Below are 22,989 nucleotides of genomic sequence, written 5' to 3'. Positions count from 1 at the left end.
TTATATGTTATGCATGAGGACATGTTCAACTGTTTCTGGTTCATTACACTTATTGCACTTCCCTGTAAAATGTTTATGGATTTTATGTAAATTGGTATTTAATGCTGTGTGTGATGTCCTATGCCAAGATTCTTCTTTTCTTCCTAATATTGAAACCATAGACTGTAAAAAAAGATTGAAACCCAATCTCATTTTCCCACTTTTTTTTTTCTGAATCTGAAACATGTGTCTCCCCTTCATCTCTCGTTCCCAACACTTCTGCCAGATGTCATTTGCTGCCTTATGAATGCAGGTCTTAGCTTCTGATTTACTCATATTAATATGGATCTTTACATTACTGGCTAAATAATCCTTATTTGTGCAACCCACCCTTAAAGTGCCTTAATGTACTAAAACAGTGATATTTAAAGATCAAATTCAGTTAACACCTTTTTGATGATGCATACTATACAGCTGAAACTCGAAAAATTAGAACATCGTGCAAAAGTTAAAATTTTTGATGATTATGGCTTACAGCTTATGAAAACCCCAAATTCAAAATCTCAGAAAATTAGAATATTACATAAAAAAAATAAATAAAAAAAAGGATTTTAAATACAGAAACGTCGGCCCTCTGAGAAGTATAATCATGCATAGTTATATATACTAAATATATTAGTTTCACCTTTTAATTTGAATTACTGAAATACAGGAACTTTTGCACGATATTCAAATTTTTTTGAGTTTCACCTGTATACAGGCGAGCAGATGAGCCAAGAATATTAATGCAACACATTTTATTGGTTTTCGATGGAAAAAAAACACTTAACGAGAAACCTTGTGTTGTATTAATATTCTCTGTTCATTTGCTTGCTTGTACAAAGTATGCATAATCAATAAGGTGTACATTGAATTTGGTCTTTTAATATGACTGCCTTACTACAAACCAGGTAAAAATGACTGGGTGGGCAATGGAGGAAACCCTTGTTTTGCCCAACAGGTGGGCGTTCCTATAATGGTGGACATCACGTGAAAACTATGAATACTGCGATTATTTCCTTGAGTATGCTCCCAGCACAGATATCTTGAAATAGATTGACTCTTTCACTCTAGAAGCAACATGGTCAGGTGGTGTAACTGGTTTTTGTCAATTGGCGAAACCAATATTTATAACCAATTATATACAGGAAAATTAATGTGGAATAAAATGTAATAATCTAGTTTAGTGTAATAACATGTTTTTTGATTTTTTTTTTACATAATTTGTCAAAGATTATTTAGAAAACACAGGTGTTTTCAGCATATGTCCTGCCAAATATTGCAAAAACACATACATTTAGAGATAACTCTAATAAAATCTATTTTCGTGTGATAAATTAAAATGTACACTTCCATGCCATCTAGGTGGATAAAATATTTAATATTTCATTCTTTGGCAGTTACACCATTTGACACATTCAGGTACATTCAGTCGTGACTTTCATAAAAAATGGTGTAAATGTCATTTTTAATTTCATAAAATCAACATAATACTCTATGTACATTTTAACATACCTGATGCATGCTTTTAAAAAAAGTTTTTACAAGATTTTAAAATTTCTCATCTTGACAAACCTTATTTGTCACTGACCCTGATACATATAAATAAGTACATGACATGAATATGTGACCCTGGACGGCAAAACCAGTCACATGGGTAAATTTTTTGAAATTGAGATTTATGCATCATATGAAAACTAAATAAATATGTATTTAGCCGAGATACAACTATTTGAAAATCTGGAATCTGAGGGTGAACAAAAAACAATCCATTTATGTTCGCGATTGTTCTGCATTCACTCACAAAAATAAATGTTTTATATATTTACGGTATGAAATTTACAAAATATCTTCATGGAACATGATCTTTACTTAATATCTTAATGATTTTTGGCATATTTTTGACCCATACAATGTATTGTTGGCTATTGCCACAAATATACCCGTGTGACTTGTGACTGGTTTTGTGGTCCAGGGTCACATATGTCTAATTAAATTTTTTTTAAAAAGCACATAATCCATCCTGACAAAAATAAACTACAACAATAACTTTATTTACAGTGTTGTTGGGAATAGACGGTTAAAGACCCAAGGACCAGATATGATGCATGAAGACCTGGAGTTAGAAGTGCAGTCAAATGAAGACAAGAGTCAGAATTATAGTATATATTTTTTTTTACTGAAGATAGTTTGCAGTTTCATCAGCAGAAGTCATCTTCAAGACTCACGAGGAGTTCATAGGCCAGGAGGAGTTCTAAAATCACAGCAATTATACCAGGTCTAAGCTACGTCATTACTTCAGGTTGAATGATTCTGATTGGCTAAGAAATAGATAAACATAGTAATTTTCCACACATGGACAGATAGACAGAAGCATCTCTTCATCAATGATACGGTTGACACCCAAACCCTGAGTTAGGTAAGAGTGTCCCTCCGAGGTCACGAGTCTGTGTGTCTAGGCGCCAACATGTCAAATAAACCAAGTCTGTAACAAAGAAGACTAGCGTACATACACCGATACACGGCTTCTTCAAGGTTAGAGTTAGTTGAGCTCTGCTCTAAACAGGAGACTTTCCCAAAACATCCACATAACATGTTCTTTCTCTCAGTGAGAGACAATAGCTTTTCACCAAATTAAACTGTTATTGTGCTTTTACTATAAACTCTATTTTATCTTGCACGTTTACTTGATCTTTTACACACGGAGTACACTGGTACGGCTTCTCTCCTGTATGAACTCGCTTATGTAATTTCAGGTGTGCAGACTGAGTGAATCTCTTGTCACAATATGAGCACTTGTAAGGTTTTTCTCCAGTATGAGTTCTTTGATGTAGTTTCAGGCATTCAGCTCTAGTAAAGCTCTTCCCACAGTCACAACACACATGATCTCTCACTTCAGTGTGTGTTTTCTGGTGCAGTTTTAAATAATAAAGACTTGAAAAAATCTTTCCACAAAGAGAACATAATTGAGGCTTCTCGTCTGAATGAACTCTCAGGTGTTGTTTCAGATGTGATGATGAAATAAACTTTTTGCCACACTGATCACAGTTAAATGGCTTTTCTCCAGAGTGAATACGCAGATGATATTTGAGATAAGTTTTACATTTGAAACTCTCTCCACACTGAGTGCACTGGTACGGCTTCTCTCCAGTGTGAACTCGCTCATGCGATTTCAGGTTTTCAGAACGACAGAAACTCTTGTCACAATATGAGCACTTGTAAGGTCTTTCTCCAGTATGAATTCTTTGGTGTTGTTTCAGATTGTCAGCTCTAGTAAAGCTCTTCCCACAGTCACAACACACATGATCTCTCACTTCATTATGCGTTTTCTGGTGCAGTTTAAAATGACGCAGCCACAAAATACTCTTTCCACAGACAGAACACACATAAGGCTTCTCGTCTGAATGAACTTTCAGGTGTTGTTTTAGATGTGCTAATGAAATAAACTTTTTAGTACACTGATCACAGTTAAACGGTTTTTCTCCAGAGTGAACACGTAGATGATTCTTGAGACCTGATGCTTGAGAAAAACTCTTTCCACACTGAGTGCATGTATACGGTTTCTCTCCAGTGTGAATTCTCATGTGTGTCTTAAGGTTTCCTTTTTGACAGAAACTCTTTCCACACTGAGTGCAGGAGTGCCGCTTATTAGCTTTAGTTCCTTGAGTTTTGATGCTTTGCTGTTCCTTCTCTTCATTCAGTTCATGTTTTTGCAGATTTACTTCCATCCAGTCTAAAATTAAAATAATATGTGGTTAAAATAAGTTCAAGTGAACTCTGATTTAACAGAAGAATGCAACAGAGTATCATGTATCAGATCTTTGATGTGCCAAAAGTTTAGTTCAGTTTTTTACTTGTTAATTCATTTCATATATGGAAAGCTATTCAAGATTATGGTCATTTAGATACATTTTCTGTATCACTTATCATCTCTATTTTTTTCCTTATTTCACAGCCACCAAATCTGTTGAACTGAATCTTTGTAATCTTAATGTTTCTCAACAGTCAACAATGAAGAATCAAGAATGGACACCAACCTATTTGTTCCTCAGTATCTTCATGTTTTATTCTGGATGGTTCTGGATCACTCATGTCTTCAATCTCCTCTTTAATAAACTCCATCTTTAACAGTCACACAGATTTCAGCTGCTACTCCTGGAGTTTGTCCTTCTCTTGTAGGATGATGGGAATATTCCCAGTATTTATTGGTGAATTGTTGTGTGAGGGGCTTCACTGCAGGTGTGAACGGTGATCACTGTGTGATACTGACGTCCACAGGACCAGATCTGGAAAAATCAAAGATAAGTTACTGAATTTATACTGGCTTACTTTAAAAGAAAACACATGGTGCCTTTAATTTAGTTCAAATATAGAGCATTTTGATGGTTACATATTAGTAGTCTACAAAACAGCTCTAGGTTGCTCATTTTTATGTTACCCAGGATATTATAAGCATGAAACAGGGCAGAGGTTCAATTGTTCAATTAATATCTAAACTAATCAGAACTCTAACATAAGATGGAAGAAATCCACTTAACAAACAACAATATGTTCAAACTGAATAGAGAGGGGGTAGTGGGTATTAAGCCGCGTTTCCACCGCAGGAACTTTCCCCAGGAACTAGGAACTTTGGGCTGGTACTCGATGTGTTTACACCGCAGGAACCAGGGTCTAAATGAAGTTCCGGGTAAATATTTCCCCCTCCGATAGTCCCTGCTCATGAGGTAGTACTTTTTCAAAGTTCAGGAACTTTAAGGGGTGGGACTTGTGCGCTGCACAAGCTGATTGGTTGTGTTCACGCCGCATTTTGGTTGGATGATTCCACGCAGAATTTATTTATTTTTAACCTCCCTTTTAAAAAAATCTATTGCGGTTCGTGTCGTGGCTTCATGCAGTAAGAGTTGTCTGTCTGCAAATATGGAATTTAATAAAAAAAAAACTGGTGGACTGGCGACGAGTTTCAAGCTTTATTAAGGGTATTTGTGGAAGAGGAAACTTTCTGCGCGTTCGTCTCAGCCATCTCACGGTCAATGTCCGCAATAGCTGATAACATACAAATGTTATATCTCTAACGTTAGCATTACGAGCTACTGAACACGCTTTATCAGTGCTCGTCTCTTTTCTGCCACAGCTTTTATTATGTTTACACATTGTCATCTATTGCAAGGTTAGGTTAGTAACAAACAACTATTTACAAGACTGTCACTATTTATGATTGATAGACGGGGTTCAGGCTTTTTTTAAGTGTATTTGCGAAAGAGGAAAAATTTTTTGCGCGTTCGTCCCAGGCATCTCACAATAACTGATAACATACGTTGTCTAATTTTATACGCATATGAGCTTTCTGAACACGCTTTAGTATCAGTGCTCGTCTATTTTGTTTTGTTAATTACCTCGTTAGTAAACCAATACATAACTGCAGCACAGTTTGAATCTCCTCCATACTTATAAATGTGGCGCAACTGATTATGTCCGTCGCAGACTGGGAGGAGCAGTTGCGCGCAGTTTACCTTCCCGGTACTTTAGACCGCGGTGTAAACGCAGAAAGCAACCGGTCTGGGGCAAAAAAAGTTCCTGGGAAAAAAGTTCCTGGTACAAATTGTTCCGGGTAATTTCGGTGGAAACGCGGCTTAAGTAACAATTCTTCTAAAAATTTTGAAGTCATTTCAGAAAATCATTGATCAGAAATCAGTCTAATGTAACAATTTCACAAAAATAAAAGTCAGACCATTCTATAATTAGCCTGGCAAGGCAGACCTACATCAAGATGTTAGGTCTGGCAACTCTCCATAGACACGGCTCAATCCGAGGGGCGGGATAAACGGCAAACTCCCTCTGCACGCAATAGGACAGCGCTTCAACCAACCAGAGCGTTTTCCCAACAGCGGAGCTAACGTTAGTTGATAGATTCAACTTTTGAATCTGGCCGGCAAAACTACGAACACATCTTAATTTTTTAAGAATGACTTAAGTGCTGTTCTTTGCTCTTTTCTCAAATAAAAACTTAACTCCAAGTCCTCCAGAGTCGCGGCCAAAGCCGATTCAAAAGACTGTTCACCAGCAGCAGCCATTCTTTGTTTTCAAGTAGCAGGGAACCGTCGCAACTCTGTCGTCATTATGTTAAAGGGGTCATATAATGGTACATGCACTTTTACAAGTTGATTGTACTGTAATGTGTGTTGGCAGTGCCTGTACACAACCATCATAAAATGATAAAACAGGGCTCCAGACTGCGACCAAATGGTCGCATTTTGCAACCAAAATTTGAGAGTGTGCGACTGAATTTTACATCCAGTCGCACATGTGCGACCAGTAAATTTGCCTCCCCCACCCTCCGTATGCGATGCGTGTGAGAAGAATAAGGAATGGCCACTGTAAGTGGCTAAAATGTGTGGAGGGGGAGGGGCCTAGAGATAAATGAGCGCGCGTAAACATCTGTGGGAAGGAGCGGAGACACATATCATATGATATGTGCGTGCGTCTGAGCTATGAGCAAGCGAACTATTGATTCGTTCTTCCGACCTGCGGCTAGTGTGCCAGTGCCAGAGTCTACAGTGTCACCGTCGGATGATGATGCAAAGTCAGAGGTTGGTGTGGCGAAAAAAGCCCGCACTCACCATTTTCGAGAAGAGTGGCTGAAAGAATTCGGCTGGCTGAGATACTATAAGCAGTCTACCTTTATGAACTGCGAATACTGCAGCAGCTACCCCAGAACTGCGGGGAACACAAAGTTTGCTGATAGTACAGGCACTTCGCAGTTCAAACGCAATACACTGATTAAACACAATCTCAGCCTAAAGCATCGAGTGTGCCGGGACATGTTTATAAGTCAAAAAGCAACGCCACTGCCGGTTGCTTTTAGAAGACAAATGACTGTAAATCAGAGCGCAGATGAAGCAGAGATGATGTTGAAATTTAATACGGCCTACTTCGTTGCTAAGGAGGAACTACCCTTCACCAAAAACAAAAGCCAGCTCGACCTTCAAAGGAAGAATGGCTTAAAACTTAACGAAACATACAACAACGATACAGCATGCGCACAATTCGTTGGAGTAATTGCGGATACTCTGAAGGGGAAGACTTACACGAAAATCAAGGATGCTCCGTATTTATCAATTATGATCGATGGGGACACCGACGTTTCAACAAAGGAATGCGAAATCATATACGCAAGGATCCTAAACGAAGGGAAACCAATGAATATTTTGATTGGCCAAATCGAAGTGAAACATGCACATGCTCAAGGTAAGTTATGTTTTAATTCAAATTATGTTTAGACCTATATCACTAACTTATTTAGCTGTCTTTACTTTGAATATTTAAAAGAGGAAATAATCACTTAAGGTGCCGTTATGGCTGTGCCTCAAGGTATGTTTTAATTCACATTTTGTTTAGACCTATTACTAACTTCTTTAGCTGTCTTTACTGTGAATATTTATTAGTTTAAATAATCACTTAAGGTTCCATAATACTTCAGCTGTGAGGTATGATGATGACAGAGGGAAAAAACTGTTCAGGCAACTGGTGTTTTCGTCCAGTGTAAGACATAATTGTACACCATAGTCATGTGCTTGCATTTTAAGGTGTATATGATGCCACCAAAGAGGCCTTTCAGCATCTAGGGACAGAAACAGGGTGGTTAGAGAAGACAGTTGCCATGGGAGCTGATGGTGCAGCTGTCAACCTCGGGCATAAAGGAGGGGTAATAGCCCTCCTCCAAGCTGAGGCAGGGGCTTTTATTGTCCCTTTTCATTGCATGCCACATAGGTAGGTTAAATGTGAACCTTCAGAATAAAGATAGGGTAGTAACCTAAACAATGCATTTTTAATTTTAAGTTTAATTCATTGTAATTGTAGACTGGAGCTGGCAATGCTATCTGTACAAAGGAAAATTCCGATGGTGGATCATGTCTACAATCTTCTCAACATGGTTTGGAAGACATATCACTTTAGCAGCAAGTCTATGAGAGAACTACGAGCACTTGGAGAGGAGTTGGGTGTTCGTGTAAATGTACCAGGTAGTGTCAGTGGGACACGCTGGCTACCACATGTGAACCGGGCCCTCCAAACCTTGCTAAAACCTGGAGGAAAGGATAAACATCTGCAGAACCCTGGCCAGTTCACAGCATTTGTTCACAGCATCTGTATTACCACATGGAACATTTGACTGCATCATCCACCAATGCTGATATTGCTGGGAGATCAAGGAAGGTCTGCATTTAATTTCAAAATGATTTCATATTTGGGAGGCATACAAAATAACTGATGTTAGTGGTTAGTAATTGGTTATGTCTTGCAGGTCAAGAAGATGATGGAAGATGGAAGCTTTGTGGGTTTCTGTCACTTCTTGGCTGACTTGTTTGAGGCCATAAGTAAATTCAGCTTTCTTCTCCAAAGAAATGATGTTATTTTGCCTCAGGTAATGTTGACATGTTAAGAAGAATATAGTTAAACAAATCATTTTAATCAAGGAATATGTAGCTTTTACCCTTGTTTTTCACAAGGAATTTTTTTTACAGGCTGTGAATGGGATTGAGAATCTCCTTGCAACTATTGAGGCCATGTCAGTGAGATGCAAGCCAGGTGGTAGGCTGGCAGAATTACTGGCAGACCTTCAGGCCCAGAGAAGACAACAAGAGGGTGAATAAATTTATTTATTATTATTTTTCTTGTCTAAATGCTGAATGTTTTGTGAACCCAGGGGATCACCATCAAAGGTGAAGCTGCTGGGCTGGGAAAGGTAGGGCTCTCCATGGCAAGCACACCTAAGCTACAACAAGCAGTGAGAGCAACCATCGACTGCACTTTGCTTCATTTAAAGCAAAGATTCAGCAGTCTGCTTTGTAAGTGAAAGCACATAATTATATATTTTTAAAAAATCTGTGAAAATAAGATAAGCTATCATCATTTTTCTTTTTCTCTCAACTCTGTACTTCTATTCCTTGATAGATGAAGAGTCTACATCAGCATCAGCAATGGCAGTGAAGTCATTCAAGATATTCAGTCATGATTCCTGGCCAGCAGAGCAACGAGAGCTTACAGACTATGGTGCAGAGGAGCTGGACTTCCTGCTAGACCACTTTTCCTCTGTCTTAACAAGGTTAGTGACTCTTTTTAAATTATCATAAAGATATAAAAAGTATAACACAGAGCAACATTTCAAACATCTACTTTGATCCTTAACCTAGATGGTTTGGTCAGTTTTTCATTTCACTCTTTCAGAAATGGCTGTGATTTCAATCTGGCAAGAGAGGAGTATCAATCCATGAAGATATTCATTTTTAGGAACTACATGGACAAGTCTTACCATGCCTTATGGGGGATGATGGTAACTAAGTTGCCATTCTGCTCTGATTACAAGGTACCCCATTATGATCATATCCTTGTTAATTTAGTTAGTAATTATTACTTTTTGATTAAATAAAAAAACCTACAATAATGATCCATTCTTTGTAGAACATCCTACATCTTGTTCACATCATGCTGGTCCTCCCGGTCTCCTATGCTATATGTGAAAGGGGATTTTCTGCTCAGAAGAGGATTAAATCTGATGTCAGGGGGTCCCTGCATGTAGACACTGTGGAGGACTTGATTCGAATTAGCATGGAGGGACCTAGTTTACAAGAGTTTGATGCCAAGGAAGCTGTACAAACATGGTTCAGTCAGGGTAAAAGGTCTAGGAGGCCAAATTACAAGGGCTGGCCTTCTGAGCCTCCTAGTGGAACACAGGAGGATCTGCTCTAAGGGGGAGTGAGTAAAGGCTCAAGTTGGTTAGGTCTACATGTTCTAGTGGAATGTTATTGGCCAGTGCCCCTAATGTTTACATACATTTAAGTATTGTTTGTAACTGTGAAATGACCGAAAGGTTACTAAGCACTTTGTTACTAAGCATTTTTATTTTGTTTACTATTTGTACTGTCATGACAGCGATGGTGCTGTCAGTTTACCTTGTTGTTGCATCTTCAAAAGTGCAGAATAAAATGTGACACTGAATTTGAAACAGCACATTGTAATTTCTGCATCTATTATCAAAGTATTTATTAGTAATACAGTGGAAATTAATAGATTTGGTTAGCATGTTGATTTACGGTGTGCGCCCCTAAATTTTCTGGTTGTGCCCCTAAAATTTTCAGTTGGGGGCCACTGTGCTCCTAGTGAAAAAAGTTAGTCTGGAGCCCTGTAAAAATCCATCCAGTGTTTGTTTTTTAAATCTTCTTATATGTTTTCCCCCTCTCAAATCAAGCCGTTCGATTTTGTGACGTCACACAAAATCGACGCCCCTCCCACGATTCTTGATTGACAGCAGCGTTTCAACACAGTCCTGCCCTCGCTCGCTCGTGAGCGAGCTGTCAATCATTGTCCGCGCGGACCGGAGTACGCTGGAGCACTGTCTATGAGCAGAATGGTGTCTAAGCGATTGTGGTGTTCTGTTCTTGGGTGCAATAACGAACACAGCATCATTTTGATGTTCTTAAATCCGGACCGCTGAAGACGCAGTGGCTGAGTTTGTTTTCAAAGGGAATATTCCCCACGATCAACGTCAATGCTTTCATGTTTGCGCAAATCATTTCACACACCAGACTGCTTTATAAACGAGGGTCAGTATAAAGCTGGTTTTGCTAAGAAGCGGCTCCTGACAAGAGGATCGGTACCAACTATTCATGTTCCTGCTGCACCTCCAGAAGAACTGAAGTGAGTGTAACGTTTTATTAACCTTTATATTAATATTTATATTAATCTTTGCAAATCGCTTGCACACTTCACAATGAATGCGGCGGTTTACACTCAGGGTACATTACGGCATGTTTTCTATGTACGACGTTCTCAATATAATTAATAATCCCACACTGTTAAAAATTACCAGCATTTCACAATAATTAACAGTATTATTTTACAGTAACTTGTTGTAATTAAGTTTCCCTGTAATATCCCAATGATTGCCTGTAAAAACCACAGTATCCTTGGAATTTACAGCATTTAACTCTTATTTTACAGTAAAATCTTGCAATCTAAAACCTGCTGTTATATCACAACAAGGTCTGTAATATCACAGCAACACAGTGAAAAAAATTAAGGATTTCACAGCATTAAACAGTATTATTACAGTGAAATATTGTATTGAAATATGCCCTTGGAAGTCACATGACATAACCGAACTGTTTTGAACTGAAGGCGCCATCGTCGCGTCGTGTCTATTCCCGGGCTGAATGGAGAAGGTGAGCAGCATGCATGTTTGCAGCACTTACACCCATGTTATTTTAATATGGTAATATATTTACTTTCAAATAAACGTTTATCGCATGACACAGTTCACATTTTGTTAGCAAGTGCCCGGAATTGTTGAAAGTTCTCTCACAGCATTTGCTAATAGTAGTAATGTTAGTAATGACGAGAGTTTCGCTATAAATTTTCATGTCACTATCACCGTTTAGACAAATCTGGTGTTTGTAAAGTTTATAAAACCAATGATGGGACAAACATTACTATTTATGTGTGCACATTTCTGTAATTAGTCAAGGTTATCATAGATTAGCAGGGCTAACCGTTAGCTGTTTAACTTTAATAACTTTAATAAAAACGGTCAATGAAAAAAAAAATTTCCAGCGGATATTCTACTTACAACATGACTGAGCTAACTGGGGTAAGTTAAGTCTCATGTGGTGTTCGTCAACGGGAGGGTTTTAACAGGGTTCCCACTTGTCCTGATATGAATGAATAATAATTGTAAAAGTTGTAAATGCACTTTACACTGAGTGAGCAATCTCAAAGTGCTACAGAAAAAAAACACTATATATATACCACTATCATTTTTGACATACGGCTAAAATTAAATTACAATGATCAATGATCATAATCTGCATTCAAACTGAAATTCTTATTGTTGGTTGCCTTTGTGTAATTTCTCCTTTTTCTTTTCTTTTCTTTTCTTTCCAGGTCATCAGAGGGCGAGGCTAACCATCCTGTTCAGTGTCAGGCAGGCTAACCATACTGTTCAGTGTCAGGCTAAGAGTGAGGAGAAATAGATTAGGTAGGTGACTAGTTAACATGCACCACAATGTTCAACTGTAAATTCGTTGGCTGTGAGCATGTGTCTGAGAATGTGTGTAACTATGTTCAGCACACAAAACTGCATAGCAATGCCCCCAATTATCACTACCAGTGTGGGGTGCCTGACTGCTCACGGAGGTACAGAAAACACACGGGACTGCAAATTCATATGTATAGGCAGCATAGGTCCTCCCTGCAGGCTGCTGGGCCTATACTGCCTGGCACATCAGCTCTACCACCTGACACATCAGCTCTACCACCTGACACATCAGCTCTACCACCTGACACACCCTTGAAATGTCTGCTTGAGGCTTGTGCATTTAAGTGTGACACTTTGGCCTCTCTTATTAAGCATTTGAAGACGCACATAAGGGGAGGAATGGTAACTAAATGTCCATTTAGAGGTTGTGATTGCACGTTCACACATGTGATGACTTTTGCTTCACATATTTCCAGAAAACATAGGTGTGCAGAGGATTCAGTTTTAGATGACCTTGTTTTGGACAAGTCTATTGCTACAGAGCCGTTGCCAGGACCCAGTCAGTCATATTCAGAGGCTGCCGAGGAACATAATGAACCACAAATGCCATTAGCTGTCGACGAAAACCTATTTTTACAGAACCTTACACTTTTCTACCTGAAATTGTAATCTAAGCTACTCTTACCAGCAAGCACCATTCAAACCATTATTGATGGCTTTCAAAGTGCTCATGAACTTGGCCTGTCCAATTCCCTAAACATTCTGAGTGAGAAACTAAAAGAACTCGGAATCCCTCAGGCCACTAGAAGCAGCATCACTGAGGAAATGAACAGAGATGATCTACTCACACTCTATAACAAGGGAATGCTCAGTACAGATGCGAAGAGGAAGGCTGCTTTTAAAGAGTGTTTTAACTATGTTCATCCCGTTCCTTTGCTCTTGGGCAGTGATGAAAATGACAAAGAATGTTTTGCTCAGTATGTTCCTATACATGAGACATTGGTGACACTTTTCAAAAATGAGTCTCTACGCAAACAGTATACTATGACACGTTTGCAGCCATCTACTGATGCTGTCTATCATGATGTCAAGGATGGAGAAGGCTTTCAAAGTAATCCAATGTTGAAGGTTTAATACTGTACCAAGATGCCTTTGAGGTTGTCAACCCCCTGGGCTCAGGGAAAAAAAAGCACAAGGTTTTAGCGGTTTACCTAACTCTGACTGACATCTTGCCTCACAATAGATCTTCTATTGATCAGATGCAACTTGTTCTCTTATGTAGGGAACAGGACTTTAAGTATTTTGGGGTAAATAAAGTTTTTGCTCCCCTGGTTGAGGACCTCAAAATTCTGGAGCAGAGAGGTGTAGTCACATCTGATGGCATTGTACTAAAGGGCTCTTTGGTTGCCATTGCAGGAGACAACCTGGGATCCCATTCTATTGGGGGATTCTTGGAGAACTTCAGTCGGTCTACTTATTTTTGTCGTTACTGTGAGGTGTGTAGAGATGATTTCCTGACTAATCCTATATCGTGTGGTGCCAAAAGAACAGCCCAATCATACGCAAGCAATTTGCAAGAGCAGGAAACTACTGCCACTGACTCTGTATGCGGCATCAAGTTTGACTCTCCTTTCAATCAGCTTTCACATTTCCATGTTTGCCGGCCTGGCCTACCACCATGTCTAGGCCATGACTTATTTGAGGGAGTCATAGCTTATGACCTTCCTTTATATATTAGCCATTTAGTTGAGGATAATCATTTTACATACCTGCAGTTAAACAGGTGCAAGAACCAGTTCAGATATGAAGTTAACGATGGTAAGGACAAACCAGCAGACCTCTCCCCCAGCAGCGACAAGCTCAGTGGGCATGCAGTTCAGAACTGGTGTTTGCTTAGACTTCTCCCACTCATGGTGGGTGACAGGATTAAAGATCCCTGCGAAAATGAGGTGTGGTGGCAAATCATTTTGCAGCTGAGGGAGATTGTTGAGCTCATCTGTTCACCGGTCATTACAGAGGGCCAGGTTGCGTATCTTAAATTCCTCATAGAGGAGTACATAGACAACAGGACAAGGCTTTTCCCCAATGCCCCCCTCAGACCAAAGCACCATTATCTGTGCCACTATCCATCTCTCATCATTCACTTTGGCCCACTTATTCGCCTATGGACACTCCGATTTGAGAGCAAACATACATTTTTTAAACAGTGTGCCAGAAAATTGCACAATTTTAAGAATTTGTGCAAAACTCTAGCAGAGAGGCACCAACTTCTACAAGCGTACTTGAGTGCAGGAAACTTGTTCCCTCCACTTGTACAAGCAGAAAAGGGGACTGATTTTCATGTTGACGATTACAATGACAGGATCAGGGCATCTGTAGCCAGTTGTCCATTCCAGTTACAGTCGGCAGTGGCTTGTAACTATGTTACAGTCAAAGGCACAGATTACAGAAGGGGGATGTACATTTTACTAGAGAACAGTGATGAAGGGCTTCTTATGGGGAAGATTATGCTAGCTATTGTTGTTCATAATTCGGTCTATTTTGTCTCAGAGAAACATACTTTTGTAAAGTTATGTGACACAGGTGTGTACTGTGACCTAGGAGTGGCCCAAGACAATTATGTGTGCATTAAGCAGGAAGATCTACTGGACTACTATCCTCTTTCAGCATACAATGTGTATGATCAGTCCCTTATTGCTCTCCACCATTCTTTTCCAGAGGCAGTATGAGCAGGGAGGAAAGTGAGGATAGAGGATACGTGAGGATAGACGTGAGTAGTAGAGCAGGCTATGTAGTCATAGCAAACAAAGTTTATTTTTTATTTTTGGTAGCCTTGAATAAAGTTGATTTTGTCTTTAATTTGCTTTGTTGATTGAACAGACTATAGTAGGAAATATGCATACAGTGTAGGGATGGCAAAAATGAGAAATTACAGTGTTTCATGATTCACTAAATGAGACTAGGTCAAGGAAGCAGTGTGGTCATTCTTGCCTGGTCTCCCTGATGACCTTCTTACCACCATGCTGGATGAGCTTGGGGTCGAGTCTATTGAAGATCTGACCTTGGTGGAGGAGAGGGATCTGGTGAAATACCTCAAACCTATCCAAAGTCGGAAGTTAATGAAGGGCATCAAGGACGGTAAATTCATCTGTTCACCCATTACACTTTTCACTCTTTCATGTCACTGAACTAGGGCCTTAGAACATTGGCACAACTGGTAGACAATATACTTTGTATGTAGTCCCAAGCTCACACATTGGTTACCTGTCAAATACTATTGGATGAAGTGATTAATCTCAGGTGTGCAGCACAGCTTATAGACCTTATTCATGTGTGTGGCATTTGTTCAGTGTGACGTAATGGGTTGGGGAAATGTATAATAGGCATAAAAAATTATAATTGGAATTACAAACTAATCAAAACTGGGCTGTTTTTCACTGCTGTTGTTTTCACATCTGGAAATACATAGAAGTGAATGCAGCTGATGCTTATTACTTGCATGCATTTCCAAACTTAATAACAATAGCAGTGAAAAACAATCAGACCCTGTTATGATGAGTTTGTAATTCCAATAGTGTATTGGCCTGTTATTTTAACTATTGTTTTTTAAGTGGCATTATCAGAGCAATCTTTTAACATGAGTCAATGGACTTCTGCGTTCTCCCAACCCATTATGTCACATTCGAACAAATGGCACTCGCGTGAATAAATTCTAATTGCTTCATCCAATAGTGCTGACAGGAAACAAATGTGTGAGCTTCCTCCAGGAAGTACTGGAGCAGGACTACAGTTAAGCACACAGTCTATTGACCCATAGCCCTACATCTTGCCCTATCTTAATTAATCAATTGTTTTTGTGCCTTCTAGGACTTGTTACTCTTAATATGGAGTTGGTCTCTGCTCCTGATCCAAGTGCTCCAAGTTCCCCAACTCCATGTTCTCCAAACACAACATTCCAGCCTCCAAATCAGCTGTTGCCCAGCCCTCCAAGCACTGCCCCAAGCACGTCAAGCGCTTCACAGCCTGGCGTACCATGGCATGTTGACTTTCGTCTCAACTGGGACCAGGTGTCATCAGCCATTCGACTTAGAGTGGAAAAAGAAGAAAGACCATTGCCAGACGAGAGAAAGGCCTTCGTGGTCGTGCTCGTGGACCAAATGATGCAGCACGACCGCAACCCAACCAGAGCCATGTGCCACAGCGTTGTGAGAAACATTGTCAGGTAGGGATGGGACTATTATCAATATTAGCTGTCAGTTAATCCCCAGCCCCACCCCCTTCAACTGTTTGTAACTTTCACTGATTCATTCCCTGCACCTATGATGTAACAAGGGTGCAAAAGTGAAGATTTTGTAAACATGGTTTGTTTAAACAGAGCTAGTATATTCAAGAAAACCATACTAATTCACGTTTTTTTTTTTGGTCTTGTTCAGCCTGATGTTTTTTTTTTAAGCGTGGTTCTTTCCTTTAAGTAATCCTTACATTAGTTGTACGCTTCTGTCGTAAGTGCCACAATGGTAACATGTTTTCTAATTATCCCACCCACTTTTTCAGATACTGATACTGCTGGAGACGGATGTCACTCTCTTCTGCAACAAGTAAAAACGAGAGTGGAGTACAAAAATAGGAATAATACTCTTGCTCAACGCCGCAGAGAAAGAAGACCACACACGGGAATGGCAGGAGAGGCCAGACTGGCAAGAGGTCCTGTTGACCAATACGGGTATGTGGCAATATGTAGCCTATGTGGCAATATACATGTAAAGTCTGTCAATATTTGTTCGAAAGCATTGTATATGACCATGAATAACCCTGAAACAGACAAAACATAATTTTCTCTTGACTACTTTATTGACACTTTGACATGGACCCTTTTCACAGCAAGCATGTTGCGATGTTAATAGTGTAGTAAACACAGGTGTAATTAACTGTGATTATGGCCTTGTTCCATTTAGGATTTAGCTGAGCCAGGGCGCTGATATTGTGCATAGTGGCTCTCTGGCATGCATGGTTGTGGTACACTAAATACCTTGACCTTAAAGGGATATTCCACCATTTGGGGAATTAAGCTCATTTTCCACCTCCCCTAGAGTAAAACAATTGATTTTTACCTTTCTCCCGTTCAGTCGTTCCCTGAGTCTGGCGATACCACGTATAGCTCCAGCCTATCATAGATCATTGGATCGGATTAGACCATTAGCATCTCGCCCTCAAAGTGACTAAGATTTCCGGAATTTTTCCTATTTAAAAGTTGTCTCTTCTCAAGTTAGAACGTGCAATAAAACTAATGGAAAATGAAATGTGGCGTTTTTCTAGGCTGATTTGACATGGAACTATACTCTCATTCTGGTGTAATAATCAAGGAACGTTGCGAACGTACTATGGCCGCAGTGATATCACGCAGCATGTGAAAATAGTCCCCGTAGAATGCAACTAGGCTGGAGCTATAAGTGGTATCGCCAGACTCAGGGAACTGCTGGATGAACGGGAGAAAGGTAAAAATCAATTGTTTTACTCGAGGGGAGGTGGAAAATTAGCTTAATTCCCCAAATGGTGGAATATCCCTTTAATTAGTTTGATAAAATACACCTGTGTTTACAACACTATTACACTGTAACATAACTTCTGTGGGATGGGTCTATTTAGACAGTCACAACAGGGAATCAAACTGCTGACCCTTCAGTCATGAGACGACTTGCTTCAACTTCTGAGCTATAACCGTCCCCAATAGTATTGTTACCCTGTGATGCCCACTCCTAGGTGTGTCAGGTGGGGCCCAGCAGATTTGCCAGAGGGGGAGACCGAGGCAACGTTGGAGAATATGAAGAGGGATCTGCTGAACATCTACTCAGGCATGCCATCTACTGTCTTTTTGGGTAATTTTGTTTAGACTTTAGTAATTGGTCAAGATCTGAACACTGTGTGTGTTGGGCGGCTACAAGACCAAATTGTTACTTGGGTACTAACAATACATTTGTATGTCTGTATACACAGAGGAAGGAATGAGTGGGGCAGAGAGATCAGAACCAATGATGGAAAAGACATACGTCATCCTGCGGAAATACCTTAACAAAGTGCCTGCTGCAGCGATGTCTGAGATCAAACAGGAATGGCCATTTCTCTTCTCTCAGAAATGCCTATTCTCACACTTTGGCCTCCTGACGGACGTCGATGTCCTTCAGAAGCTACAGGAGGCAATTAGTCGACGAGGACAGACCATCCTGGATTACTGTGCAACACTGGACAACCCCAAGATCCGTGATGTTCTGGCCTGCTATGATCCAGACTCTGACAAGGCTGCCTGCATCCTGCTGCTCCTAATGTTGTACTTCAAAGAGCCGAAAGAGAGTTTGATGCTTGAAGTTGATGTAAGATTTTTTTATTCAAATATTTAAAATGCAAAATGAGTGATTACATTATCAACATTTACCTTGCATGATTTACTACCTCTGACCAATGAACAATATTTATCCTTTATCCTAAATCCATGCTATTGTGTGTTAACTATGTTACAGCCATGTGCCACTGCTGTGGACGTCAATACTGCAGAACTCAGCACCCCCTGCTTGATCATTCAAGGTAATGTTACTTTGATCTAGTATCGACATTTCTAACTCATTATTTTGTTTTCATTCTAGAAATCTACATGACCACAATAAATAATAATAATTATAATTATAATAAGAATTACATTTGTATAGCCCTTTGTATCTTAAGCAGATCGCAAAGTGCTCATAACACATAATGTTGTATCTGTTCATTTCAGGTGACATGATGAAGCCCTCTGGATGGCTTATATCCATCGAGGGACATGTCGTGATGGGCCCACACCCTTTCTTTTTACATTTACATTTAGTCATTTAGCAGACGCCTTTATCCAAGGCGACTTACAAATTAGGACTAAATTCAGCGAGTCATCATAAAGAGGCAAGAGCAACAACAACGCAGGAAGTGCTCAAAATACGAAGTTCAGGTATTATTCAGAGTAGCATAAGCCTGATAAGTGGTGTTTCGAAGGGAAAGGAAATTATTTTATTTTTTTCTATAAGGTTAAGTGCTCACGGAAGAGATTGGTTTTCAGCTGTTTTTTGAATGTTGTCAGGGATTCTGCATTCCGGATGAGGGTGGGGAGAGCGTTCCACCAGCATGGAACTGTGAATGAGAATGTTCTGGAAAGTGATTTTGTGGCTTTCTGTGATGGAACCACGAGACGTCGCTCGTTGACCGATCGCAGGTGTCTGGTAGGGATGTAGACTCGTAGGAGTGAGTGAAAGTAGGAGGGAGCTGAGCCTGTGATAGTTCTGTAAGCAAGCGTCAGTGCCTTGAACTTGATGCGAGCAGCTAGAGGTAGCCAGTGCAGAGAGATGAACAGAGGAAGCCTGTACTATAATGTGAATTACAAGATTAAATGTGATCTTTATAAAATACCTTTGAATGAACTCCAGCGTCGGAGTAGCTTTTTACACGGAGTAGCTGCTTTCTTCAGCAGCTATTACGTCTTCAACCTTGAGTATCCTGCCGCTGGATCGTCGACGCTGGAGTTCATTCAAAGGTATTTTATAAAGATCACATTTAATCTTGTAATTCACATTATAGTACAGGCTTCCAACTCAATGATTGTCTTGAGGTCTAAAATGCTGACAAACGAGGTACCTGAGGCTAGCCTGGTGAGACCATCCTGATCTCGCGAACTCATTCAATTTCGCTCTGCAGATCAGTCTGGGTTTCTACATGTTATGCTGACAAATACCTGCCGGTCCAATCACAGCTATTTATTTTGTTTTGGGGCAGGCTATGTGATGATGATTTCGAAACGTCTATTGCGAAATGCGAATGTATTGAATGAAGTAGATGAAATTTTCTTTAAAAGCAGAACAAAATGCTCTCAGGCCCTTAATTGAAAAGGATGTGTTTGTCATACTTTCAACAGGGTTTGGTTTTAATTTACCAACTGACCAATTGCGTGAAGATGCATTTCAGTGGCGGCGCACGTTGATATGGCCTCTCATAGTAGAAAATCAACCACTGCCTGAGGCACCTTGGCTAAAAATGGCTAAAAGAAACTATGGTGAGAGTAAGATCTAACAAGTTTGGATTATAAATCTATTAGGGTTTGATGTGGGGGAAAAGCACAGCAAAAAGCACACCTTGATAAATGCTGTCTGCAATACACTGTAAGTCTATTTAAAACTGAAACTATCTTTGCTTATTAACAGGTGCTTCCTGGGCATCAATCCTGAAAGAGGCTCAAAGACCAAGAAGCGGACAACAATGAACCCTCATGTGAGCACCCTTTTGAGGAAACTTATTGACTTTGAATGGGCATCATAGTTTTTTTTTTTTTCAGCGGTAGTTGTCAGGCTCAGTTTTGAGTAGCCTTGTTCTTTTTGTAATTTTTCAAGACAACTTTGCACTACAAGATTTTTACACAATGCTGTTGCGTGTGGACTCATTATAATGTTTGAGACTGAGAGGAGCGCCTGACCCCTTTACGACATTCCTTCATCGCTCTCTCCCTTGCTCTCTTATCTTGCCATGAAGGCCTCATTCCCATCCTGTCCATTACTGTTATTGTGACACAGCTAGTTGAATAGTTGCAGGGTTCTCAAGTCTCACGCATTGGCCGTGAGACACACGCAATTCAACCAGTTCACACGCTCACACGCTACACCGTGTATTTCTCACGCTGAAAAGGCAATGCCAACCAAGTTGAAGTTTCCTGCCGCCAGCACGTATCTCGGCCAGATTGCATTCGTTACCAGGCAACATCGATGCGGGAACACATGGAAGTTGACGGAACATTCTCGGCCATCGTATGTTTGTTACTAGGTAACCAACAACATCGCGCGAACACACGTCGTGATGGAGAAGGTAAGTTGGAAGAAAGCTCGTCTAACATTTTTAGGCTAGAACATGTAATATATAGCCCATCGTATACATTATTATTGATGCAGTCAAAAACTCTACAACTACTTTGCAACCAGCGGAAGCTTTGGCTCAGTTTGGCTAGCTTACGTTATCTGAAACTAAGGGAAATGTTAGAGGGTATGGGAAGGAATGAAGATGTATTTCTTCATTTTATTTTAAATTATATATTATACTGTATTAATAGTCTTTCTAGTTACATTAACTAGATGTAATGTAGGGAGCCCCCTACCCGTTATCAAGGCATCAAAATGTGCAACAAACACTTACAACACAAAACACATTTCATAAACTGGAGTGTGTACTCTTGTGTACACACACACACACACACACACACACAAACACACACGAACACACACACACACACACACACACACACACACACACACACACCTCTAATATGTAATTTGTTCACAATGTCCCACCACACAATAAATCATTATACCATTTCGACTAGACACAATCAAAATGCAAAAAGATTTGTTTTTCCAAACTGTTTGGAGCAATTTGTTATATTTTTGTCATTTTTGTATATTTGTAATTTTGAAATATAACATTTAAGAGTATATTTGATGTGATGAATTGCTCTGTCATTTATCAGATTTACCAATTGTTATAATTTCAATTTGTGCTGGTTAATTATTAACAATGGGTAAAATTGGGGGGCGGGGACAGGCGGGGGGCGGGGCTCCATTAGGGCTCCTCCCCTAACCGCATGTGATCTCACTCCAAGCTTTTGATCAAACTTGAGAACCCTGTAGTTGAATTGTGAGACAGGTAGTTGAATTGCAAGTTTGCACAATTTCTCTGCATTTTCTGCATTTTAAGATGGCTTTATTACTGTTATTGTGACACATCTAGTTGAATAGTTGAATTGTGAGACAGGCAGTTGAATTGCAAGTTTGCACCGTTTCTCTGTATTTGTTAATAAATATGCCATTGGGCTAACATTGACTTTACCTCAGAGTTGTTTGTTGGGGGGAGGGGGGAGGGGGTGAATTGTACAATGATTGTAAATTCACAGTAAATTATTGTCAACTTGTACATTACTTTCACAGTACACACTGTAAAAGTACAGGGCCTTTTTGTAATGATGTACAGCAAAAGATTGTAATTCCCCAGTAATGTACTGTAATATCACAGTAATTGCTTTGTCATTGAAGCTGTGAAGTTACAGTATACAGTTGTGCTTTTACAACAATGCATTGTAATATCACAGATATAAAATTACAGTAAATTGCTGTGATATATTTCACAGTATATTGCTGTAATCCTTACTGTGAAAGTCATGCAAAATGTATCCAATTATTTATTGTAAATTCACAACGAAAAATTTTGCAGTGCACGTTTATAATGAACAACGCGTTATGGTTATTGTGTTACAAACAGTGTGCGCACAGAACAGAGGGGCGGGGTGAGCAAAGCTCATTATCATTTAAAGACACATGCACTTAAACGGCGTGCTGAAAACAGAGCTGTTTTTGACCAGGTAAAATGAGTTTTTTCTTACAATACTAATGAGAATTTTTAATTAAAGTATATTACAAACTTTTAATTTAGACCCTAAAGAGTCATATTAGCTTATAAAAAAATGGCATTATATGACCCCTTTAAGCCCGCCCCGCCTACTCTATACACGATGTGATTGACCTGACCCAATTTAGGTTTTTACAGCTCCGAAAGTCAACGGAGAGTTGCTAGACTACCCTGGCTGCAAAATACATTTTGCTGCCGCTAGGGTGCGTCTAGATTTCTAGGCTATTCTATAATTGCTCTAAGTCTTGAAATTATGCAATCTAATTTAAATAAAAAACAACTGCTCATGCTACATGTGTGTAGCATCTTTGTTTGTATTGTAATTAAAACGCAGTGGTTGACTAATTTCAAATGAACAACAAATAAACAAACAAATGAATTTGGTAAAAAAAAAATATAAAAAAAACGGAAGCTGGTATCGGAATTGGCCAATTTGCTTGTAAAAAAAATCTAAATTCTATAAAAAAATCTATTCTTGCCTT

At 39.5% G+C, this 22,989-nt stretch overlaps 1 protein-coding gene across 7 annotated transcripts in view; it reads right to left on the bottom strand.

Moving 5' to 3' along the window:
* Positions 1–22,989, bottom strand: part of LOC309506314 (uncharacterized protein) — a 101,609-nt gene that overhangs the window by 5,542 nt on the left and 73,078 nt on the right. For 3 of the 7 annotated variants that reach the window (XM_082180135.1, XM_082180132.1, XM_082180134.1), the window contains exon 3: positions 2,186–3,751. The exons of 2 other annotated variants lie outside the window; for them this stretch is intronic. In XM_082180135.1, the coding sequence (XP_082036261.1) occupies positions 2,661–3,751 (1,091 nt within the window). In that variant the 3' untranslated portion in view covers positions 2,186–2,660. Of the gene's footprint in view, positions 1–2,185; positions 3,752–4,055; positions 4,305–13,815; positions 13,835–22,989 lie in introns of those variants that run through there. 2 more of the 7 variants (XM_082180133.1, XM_082180131.1) reach the window with 2 other exon arrangements.

Source organism: Leuciscus leuciscus, assembly GCF_965113295.1.
Source record: "Leuciscus leuciscus genome assembly, chromosome: 9".
NCBI lineage: Eukaryota > Metazoa > Chordata > Actinopteri > Cypriniformes > Leuciscidae > Leuciscus > Leuciscus leuciscus.
The sequence above is the reverse complement of the archived record's forward strand: the minus strand, read 5'-3'. Positions and strand labels throughout refer to the sequence as shown.